Here is a 10,127-nt window from a genome sequence, read left to right as displayed (position 1 = left end):
GACCTTTACCTTTGACCCTTGACCCCTAAATTCCCTACATGATCACTGCCAGTCAGTACATGCATATAAACTAAGTTCCATGAAGATACCTTAAAATATTTGTGATACATTTCTATATAGAAAAAAGTAAAATTTGAACATTTTCATTTGACCTTTGACCTCATGACCCAAAGCTCTCATTGGGGAATCTTTACTTAGTAGTTCATGTATACACCAAATTTCAAGAAAATACCTCTAGGCATTGCATAGATATAGGGGAAATAGTGAAATTTTGAGCATTTGACCTTGACCTTTGACCTTTGATCTTGAGCATGTGCACCCAAAAGTTGATAGGCACAACTTCGCCCACTCATACATATACATGCCAAGTTTCATTAGGATACCTCTCACAGTTTTTTTGATACGCTGTGCACAAAATTGATTACGGACGGAAGGACGGACGGACGGACGGACAACCCGAAAATATAATGCCTCCGGCGACACTTCGTGGCGGAGGCATAAAAAAAGAGTAGGGCCTAGGCCTATATATTATAAATAAATATCATATGCGTTTTTGTCTATTGATAGTACATCCTCTCTCATGCACTACACATGTATTTCTAGCCAATTATGCTCTTAATACATAATCAGCCCTTGTGCAATTCTATTCAACCGCGGCCTTTGGCCAAAGTGAAATAAAATTGCCTTTGGACTAATCAGGCATTTAGCTGGTATAGTTCATTCAAGATCACGTGCTATTTACATAATAGAGAGAATTTTGTAAATGCGTCATAGTAATATGCAGACTTTAAGAAGTCCACTTAGTAATCACCTGCATAATCTGTTTTCAGTCGAACATATTTAATCATCCCACATAATACTTGTTTCGATGATGAGAGTAACTGAATATTTTAATTGCAACATGGGTTAAGTGCCATTTTGAAAATTTTAAAGTACGCCCAATACTAGATGGAGCAAAATAAAACCTTACTAGTGACAATTCAATTGTTACATAACAAGGAATAATCTTGAAGTTATCAAAAATATTCCATATTTTTTTAAATAATTTTCGTTGTTTTTCAGAAGTGGTATAATCACAAATATCGTAAAATAACAAAAAATGTGGAGTTAAATTGTTTTTGCAATTAAACTGCTTTTACGGAGGTAAAGGTGCTGTAACCATTTCGGGTCCAAAGATATCATCCCTGGATATATAACTCTAACAACTCTGTAACCTTTGTTTGTTGTATCTGTCCTACCTTATTTTTCCCATGCGCCAAAAGCTCGTAATATATCAGGATTACAATGAATGATTCAGAATCGAAGCAACAATGAATTGATCTTGTAAATGATATTAGATTGTCATACATTATTATCTGACATAAACATAAGAAAAAAGGGAGAATCTCTGACTCCTAACGATTTAGATATAATTTGGCATAACATTGATTGTATATACATTAGTATACAATCAAGGTTATACTCATTTTTTGGGGGATAAATTTGATATACAGACATTGCATCCATTTGAACGCCAACATGACACAATTCGCCAAAATAATTGTTGAATCAAAGTCACATCAGTAGTTGCACAGCATCGTTCCTTTGTTCAGTGAAACTATTATCTATCCTGTAGCTCTTAAGAATTAATATCTAAAGAAAGTCCAATACATGAATAAGACAATTAGTTGTCAATTAACACGTGTCACAATAACCATAATGAATTACAACAACAATAACAGCAACAACAAATGAAAAGGCAAGTCTTGAAGTCAGCACTACAATGATTTTGCTCGGGATTAGCGCCATTTTTAACCACTTTAAAGAAAGTCCATCTTCAGATAGAGCAAAACAAACCCTGTCAACTGATACATAACAAGGAATATTCTTCAAGGAATTATTGTTATGAATGTATTATAATTGTTTTCTTTTTTTTAGCTGCCTTCATCGCTAATATCTTACATTTTGTTAGGAAGAACGGAGTTCATTTATTTGCGAACAAACTCTCCACACTGGCGATCATTCCGAGCCTCCTCTACTTTTTATGCACACTACAGCCCTGGCGTCTTTGATGACGTAAAAACCGTACGTTCTCGACGGCAAGGAGATCGGAGATCCCGGCGGAAGAGGGCGTGGTGGAGTATCGGGCAGTATAGAATCATCGATCATAGAGAGCACCTTACCGTTGAGTTCGATAGAGCTGAAAAAGAGTTGATAAAGAGGTCGTCATAAAAGAAAGAGAGGGAGGGGCGGTGACCCCTTAAGAGTTGTGTTTGATGAACTGCATGAAACTATTATGACCACAAAAATAAAGAAAATTTATTAGATAAAGGCTTTAATGAAGGCTATAAACAGTGAGTGAATGCCTATCAGCGATAGGGTATAGTCAGTACTCCATTTAAGATCAATAAATGAATATGTATATTGTATATATTCGGGCAAATAAATTCTATCTTTATCTTCCTCTCTCTCTCTCTCCCTATCTGCCTCTAATTATTATTATTATTATTATTATTATTATTATATTATCATTATTATTATATTATTATTATTATTATTATTATTATTATTATTATCATTATTATTATTACTATTACTATTACTATTACTGATATATATGAATGTATACATAGATACATTATATATATTATAGACAGAAGGAATGAAATAAGTTCACGCAGTTGACTGCAGGTTCATCCGTATTTATTGCAACTCTGAGTTTCACGCAACCTACATGAGGTGCAACATCAGGCAATATAGAATCACCAAGTGTGTGTATATATATATATATACTTGGTGATACATATTCATATTCACTTATTACATATTCTTACTCGGAATCCAGGCTCCCTCCGAACGGAGTAAGAAGGTATTCGTCTATGCTTATTTTGCTTTGGAGACCGGATAACCGCATCACTGCAGTGGTGTCTTTCAGGAGGTTGAGAACTATCAACGTGACAGCCCCTGCTTTGTAGGAGGATCTTTAAAAAATTGCCAACATAAGAGGAAAAAACCGTGAAACAACGGTGAATGATCCATGGCTCATGGCAATGATGATGATGATTATATACATGCAATAACAACGAGATGACGATGATGCGAAGAATAGTAATAGCAGGACTCAACACTACCTCTTTTTCTCTGTCGGTGGTCAGTGTAGTTATGGCCTCTTAAAAAAAAAAAAAAAAACGGAGGCAAAAAGACCCATCTTGAATCTTAAGTGCCCGCTTGGGCCATCAAAAGATAATGGGAAATTAGAAACGTTCATGTTTTTGTCCTACAGTGTCATTGTTTGAAACGACTATATGCACATCAGCTGCGGTGATGACGTCTCAATTTTCAACTTTCTGATTGCCTACTGGACAAAATATTATAAAAAGTCGTGTTTATGGTCGACTTTTATATCAATATGGTTCTTTGAAACTTATCTTGGCTACACTGTAGCTTATTGCAATAAGAAAAAGCTGATGAGAAGGACATAAGTTTTCTTAATGACTTCATGCATTAGAAATAAAAGCAACTTTGGTGACTCTTCCCGTGTGTGTCATTCGGGGGCATGTGTGAGGCTGTGACGTCATCACCTCGTCTAATTGTCACTCGATTGCTCTTCGTGTCGCTCTTTCTGGACATAACGTAGAATTAGAATATTCTAGAACTTTCTAAATGCACCCAGGTACGATCTTTTTATGAAACCTCTGCTAATCAATTAAGTGTTGAATTGCACAAGAAAGAAACTAAAGTTATAATGTACCCCTTTATCATTACCGAAGCTGTAAGAAGTTCAACATACAATTTTGCGGATATTCTAAGTCTCGTTGTCATCTTCAGACGACATGGGATGGTGGCAGCGAAACTGTAAGAAATCATCACTTTTGAACAGATCGTCTGATTTTCCTCAAATTCTCCCATGTATTCTGTTATTGCTGCAGTCACTCAATCCAAGTGCATAAATTATTATTGTGTTCCATTCCTCTTTTAAATACATGTATAGCAAAACGGTCCGGTCATGTTTGGACAGAGCACACAGTCAAAATACAGGCTCACCTGTCTGATGTGCAGTGCGCATAAACGCGCACGTATCTGTGCTGATTTTTAGGCTGCGATGGCGACCAGGGAAACATCAGGCTCATTTTGACTTCCGTTGTTAAGACCCTTTGACCAACTAGGCGTTTATGCAGAAGACAAACCCAGTACAGCTACATCGAGGAAAAAAATGTGTAAGAAAGAGCATAAAGTTACAGAAAATCTGCTACTGTTGAAAAAAAGTAGTTCATACATTGTTGGGTTTTGTTCTTGCTTTTGTTGTTTTCGTTTTGTTTTGTTTGTTTTGCTTTTGCCAGTGTTGGGGATTTGTATTCATATTTCATTTGAAACCAATGTAAACACTTCAGCTAGGTGCCGGACAAATAGCGTAATTTGAACAAACACGATGCCAAATCTTATAGTGGACACTTTCAACGTCTCCCGTTTAGGTTTGTTGTCCACTAGTGAGAGAAAAAAAAACATAACGCACGGGAAAAAAAAATAAAAAAATAGATAAATAACTATAGGATAGGCCTTTACTTGGAGTGTACGCAGGTAAGAACAACTCGCAATAAAGATATTTTATTTAGTGAAGAGTAACTTCAAGGTATAAAGTCATTAATATAACTTGCAGCTGGCGATTTATGTATGACTTCAAGGTAATTAATCAAATTTTGTATATAGTGTTCACGAGTATAAACTTCGTTACCGGCAAGAATGATTTTATGAATTTAAGAAGCAATTTCTATTCGAGTCAACTTTATTCATGATTATAATTTATACAGTGGTTATCCATGCAATATTTGTAAGTTTGAACGACTATAGATTAAACTCAGGGAAAAATGTAAGTCATTCAGTTACATATATATTGAATATGCATTTATCGTTTACTACTGAAAGAATGTGATGAAATAAACTCTCTGAGGAGTAATGCAAATCTCACAAATGATTGTTTTTTTACATACCGCTCTGGGTGTTCCATTTCTTGAAATAAGCTCATAATTTCCGCTAATAAGATTCCAGTAGATGAAGATTTTGATGTTCATTCTAGCTGCTGCGCCAAGATTATTTAGCAGCCTGCAGAAAAAAAAAACAGACGATATATCCATGCCTTTAAATTTCAAGGTCTTTAAGATCTCTTACAGTAGCTGATTAACCAAGAAGAGATTCAGGAGTCAAACGCAATAATTTTTTGAGTATCGCAAGTCCATCTTCCATGCTTTATGTAGTAAAAATGCCGTGGTGAGGCTAGAAAATCGAGTTTGATGTCAGATCATCAAAATCCGTCAAAACGTTCGGATTTCTGTTTCTTGCATAATTGTGTAGTCTAATGTATCCTTTATCATCTACCGAAATTTCGAGGCTAAAATGATCAAAGAAAAGGCAAGAAAATAGCATTTTTCTGGGCCGTGATTTTCCGACTTTCAACGGAAGAGAAAAATGTCCGAAGATTTGGATTTAGCGCCGCAGCTAGACTCCGCCCCTAGAAACGAAGGAGTAATCTCATTGGTCAGTGCGTGGTATCCTGGTAACTGATTGGTGGGGCGTAGACCGCTGGCGCTAAGCTTGAATAAACATCGCGGAGGTTGCTAGGAGCGTACCTTCTATTGTCAAACAGTGTAAAATGTCTTGCTTCCCCTTGATCATGGTAGCGTCGGAAGGAAAATTTTGAAGGCGATTTTCTCGAAACGCTGATTTCTTAAACCACCCGACATGCGCTAAATCATCCATATCTCATCAACCGAGTACTTTTATGAGTCATGCTATATATATATATATATAAGAAGAAATAGTCTCAAATACGCCATGGATCCAACGAGAAGTTTTTTTTTTATTTATTACAAAAAGATTTGTAATTTAAAAAAAAAAAACTTCTCGTTGGATCCATGGCGTATTTGAGACTCTTTCTTCTTATGATTACAACATTCGAAGTCCAACACGTGGAAAGATCCCAGATATATATATATATATATATATATATAATATAATTATGTTTATATAATAAAGTATTATCACTATTACATATATATTAATCTAAAATAGAATGAGATGCAAGTTCCATTTCCTGCTTTCTCCTTCCTATTCTCTGTCGTCCCTTTCCCGTTAAAGTGCATACCGGTATATATATATATTTTTTTTTCAAACAACATACATGGGATTGTTAGAAAAGCTTTTCATGAGATTTGTTTCAGGTTGATGAAAAGGAGTTTTATACCACACCAGCTCAAACTGAAGAATGTATGTTTATACGAATGCATATATTTTATGTCATATGATACTAATAATGTTTGAAAGAATGCATATGATATCATATGATAATAATATGTTTGAATGAATGCATATTGTATATAATTATATATACGCAACCCTTCAAGTTTGCACTTTAGCGCGACCTGTTTGTCAATCAGTAGCAATCTATCGGAAGAGTTGCAACGTCACAGTGATAAAAAGTGAGATAATACAACTATGATGATAACAATAAAAAGAGTAGTAGTAAAAATGATAAAAATTTATGATTATAATCATTGTTATCATTACTACTACTATCATCACCATCAGCAGCAGCATTATCGTTTTATGTAAATATAGGCCTATTTTGGTTGTATATAAATACAGTGTATTTGAATGTATATATTATATACATATATATGTGTGTATGTGTATCATATATATATTATACATACTGTATATAATATATATATATATATATATATATATATATATATATATATATGTACATTGTATTTGTATAATCCAATATTGATATTTCACATATTATAATATTCTCTGTGGCTTACGGGAACCCCGCAGCAAAGCGGGACGAGGCGTTGATCAACCCGCCAGAGGTTACGGAGGATCCCTCGCCAATCCACCGTTCCACTGGCCTCTCCATAGAATGCTTGACTACGTCTGTATAGCAACGCAGCTCTTCCTCGATGCGATCTAATACTTCTGGGTCGGTGAAGTTTTCGATTGTGGTAGTCTTGTCTTTGTGTACATTGTAGTAGTGCAGTGTTGTTGCGTTCAAGGCAGATCCGGCTTTTCTAAGAAAGCTTGATTCAAATAGAAAAAAGAAATCACATGGACATGCACATACAAACGCAAACACAATACACTGTCAGTCTCAGTTCAATTGATTGGAAAATTGCCCCACATCTACGTAAATAAGCACTGATTTGATCAGTGCTTTAGTATTGGTCATGATAAAAGAAGTCATGAGCGTATCCTCGAGCAGGATTCGAATCTACGACTTCCTGATCTCCGGACAGGCGTCATCTCCACTAGACCACCGAACTTCTGCCGGACAGCAAGTATTGGTTCTAATCCTTATTTACGTCGATGTTTAGGGCAATTTGTCAATCAGTTGCATGAAAACATATCGACGAAAGAATTTCATGGATTTGAACATTGCCAGTTTTTTTTGTGTGTGTGCAAAATTTCTTTTTTTCCCCCTACCTCACAATATGGCTGGATTGCCCAGAATACTTGTAGCTGGGTCGCCCAAAATAACTTCACTAGCTTTTCTTACATGGGGCCCAGTTGTGTGTTTTGGGTGGACCACTTTATAGATCGGTGACGTTCGTTATTCCGAAAGTTCTTTTCCACAGTTACTTAGCTGAGAGAAAAAAGTGTGGCGTTCCACAGGGAAGTCATTTAGAGCTGCTGTTATTCTGAATATTATATATCAATGATTTTTCTTCCGTATCTGAGGTATTTTCCCTTACACATTTTACAGATGATACCAGTGTTTTTCTTGCCCATATATGATATCGATGTTCTTGTTCAACTAGCAATATAGAATTGAACAAAATGACAAATTATTTTGATCAGAGCTAATACGATATCATTTAATGATAAGAAAAATATATGATTTTCAGCAATACCGTTAATCTTTGAATTCAGAAATAGTTCTGGATGCTTGTAATTTAGAAAGTGCGTAATATTTTAAATGACTAGGAATTTTTGTATATAATAAACTTTCTTGGAAAATAGGCCTACATATTGATCATAATAATTATTATCTACAAAATTATTTCTCGCAATATAGGTGTTATGAACAGACTGAAACTCTAAACTATTATACTGCAAAAGAAACCCTCCGTATCATTTGCAATTTTCCAATACGTTCGCGTACAATTGCATTGTTTGCCTGTAATTATTATCTATCAAAAATCAATGAATTATTTTTATCTAACTAAGGTCAATTTATGTACAGGTATGATAACAGTTTACTCCAGCCTATTTTCATTCTATGTTCCTAAAAGTCAATTATTACTCCACGCGACCTCTAATGAGTTTCACTTACCACTATATCTTCTTCCAACGATTCTAACAAAGAACACACTCATTTACAATTGACCAAATTACTGGAATTCCCTGAATCATGATAATAAAATCTGGTCCTTCTAAATCCTCATTGAAAAGTTTTTCCTTTTGCAATCTTATTCTATAATGACGACCCCCAGAATCGGATTAGTTTATATAGGCTTATTATGTTACGCATCTGTAACTATGGCTGCATTGCCTGTTTTTATTATCGCTAATTTTGCCTAAGCTAAGGCTATGATTAGACTTTATTTAACCTATAGTTCGCAGTTCCAGGGTTTGTTGCATATTATTTTTTTTCCTTTTCAAACTTCCTAGGATCGTTGTCTCTCAATCAATGTTGCATATTCCTGTCTATTGTTACCTCTTTGTCACGCTACATAGGGTCCTAGTCTTGTTTCCAGTCGTGTCGTCAAATTATTTCCCCCTAAGAGTCTAGGTTTGTTGCTGTCCCAGTCTTGACTCATGTTTATTAGTTGGCTTCTAAACTGTTTTAGTGGGTTTCTAAACTTTTTGTGCTGCTTTGTTGCCGTTTTTAATCAATTTTGCATCGATCTTTTTATCCTTGAGGGGCCCACACAATACAAGCATTGACTTTTCAGTGTGTCCCTCCGTTTTTTCACACAGTGTATATTGACAATTATTTCACTTTTGTTTAATATCCCTCAGCACATTTAGCCATGAATCGCTACTGTAAGTTTTCAGTTATTGTTGTTTTCGGGTCCAGGATAATTACCTCTGGGCAATTACCCCGGACCCTTCCCCCGACCATAACCCTAATCTTAATCCTGAGCCTAATCCTAACCCTAACCCAAACTCTAATCCTAAAACCTAACCCTAACCCTAATCTTTACTCTAACCTTAATACTAACCAGTACTTAGCCGTTGGGTAATTGGCCTCGAGGATAATTGCCCTGAAACGGTTGTTTTCTCTGTGCAAATTTACATCCATTATATCTGTCACTGAAGAAAGTGAGATTAACATTTATAAATTATGTTACAGTGGGAGAAAAAAACAAAACAACCGAAATAAATTTGAGCTTGAATCCGAAAATGAAATAAGGTTTGCTAATCCGAACATGATTTTGTGGCGATTTTCCCCAAGGTTCGTCAATCCGAATATGAATTTCTTTATAGGAATATTTTAAAATCCGTGACTAACAATGCCCAATTCTGACCTCACGTGTATAGAATGTATGATATATAAAGATAACTCACCGCTCCAAATAAACAAACGGTGCTTCCAAGCCGTCATCTACCGTAAGGTTAAGCGGAAGGTGAGTGATGTCTGGCCCAACCAGTAAACCGGCATCGTCGATCTCGGACAGTAACTTCCTCAGAGTCAGGAAATCTCGGGCAACTTGATCGGCCGTCACTTTCATGTTGCAGTTTTTGCTGAACAGAGAGGGCTCTAGGTTGCCAACATATATTGTTGGCAGGACGGTAGAGAGAGTTTATGATTAAAGAAAGAGAGAGAAAGAGAGAGAACAAAATCATTGGGAAAAGTAAGTTAATCGAAGGAATTTTACATTTTATTGAAATGAGTCACGTGCCAGAAAAAAATATCGTCGACAATCACCTTAGATAAGTAAACAAGCGGATTTATTCAACTGTATGCAGTTCGCTTTTATAGTGTAAGTAAAAATGTATGCATGCTTTCGGGCAGGGTACATCCTTGGCGACCCAATGGCTTGCTGGAGGTCCGCCGGAGGCCTGCCTGAGCGTGGTGACGGCGGGTTCATGTGGTTAGATAATTTTTAGATTTTCTTTCTAGAGGGACTATTAGTATTGACGAATTT

The 10,127-nt window shown here is 35.8% G+C and overlaps 1 protein-coding gene across 1 annotated transcript; it reads right to left on the bottom strand.

Annotated features, from left to right (window-relative positions):
* Positions 1 to 1,998: 1,998 nt before the first annotated feature.
* Positions 1,999 to 9,710, bottom strand: LOC139721819 (heparanase-like). Its single transcript, XM_071633141.1, has 4 exons — positions 9,547 to 9,710; positions 6,801 to 7,055; positions 2,814 to 2,960; positions 1,999 to 2,179 (listed from the first exon to the last, which is right to left on the bottom strand). Exons 1-4 carry the CDS (start codon positions 9,708 to 9,710, stop codon positions 1,999 to 2,001), a joined length of 747 nt encoding a protein of 248 aa, XP_071489242.1.
* Between the last annotated feature and the right edge of the window lie 417 nt (positions 9,711 to 10,127).

This window comes from Diadema antillarum, unplaced genomic scaffold (assembly GCF_040938485.1).
Source record: "Diadema antillarum isolate AM-2024a unplaced genomic scaffold, OU_Dant_1.0 scf00000151, whole genome shotgun sequence".
Lineage (NCBI taxonomy): Eukaryota > Metazoa > Echinodermata > Echinoidea > Diadematoida > Diadematidae > Diadema > Diadema antillarum.
This window is presented reverse-complemented; position numbering and strand designations above follow the sequence as displayed.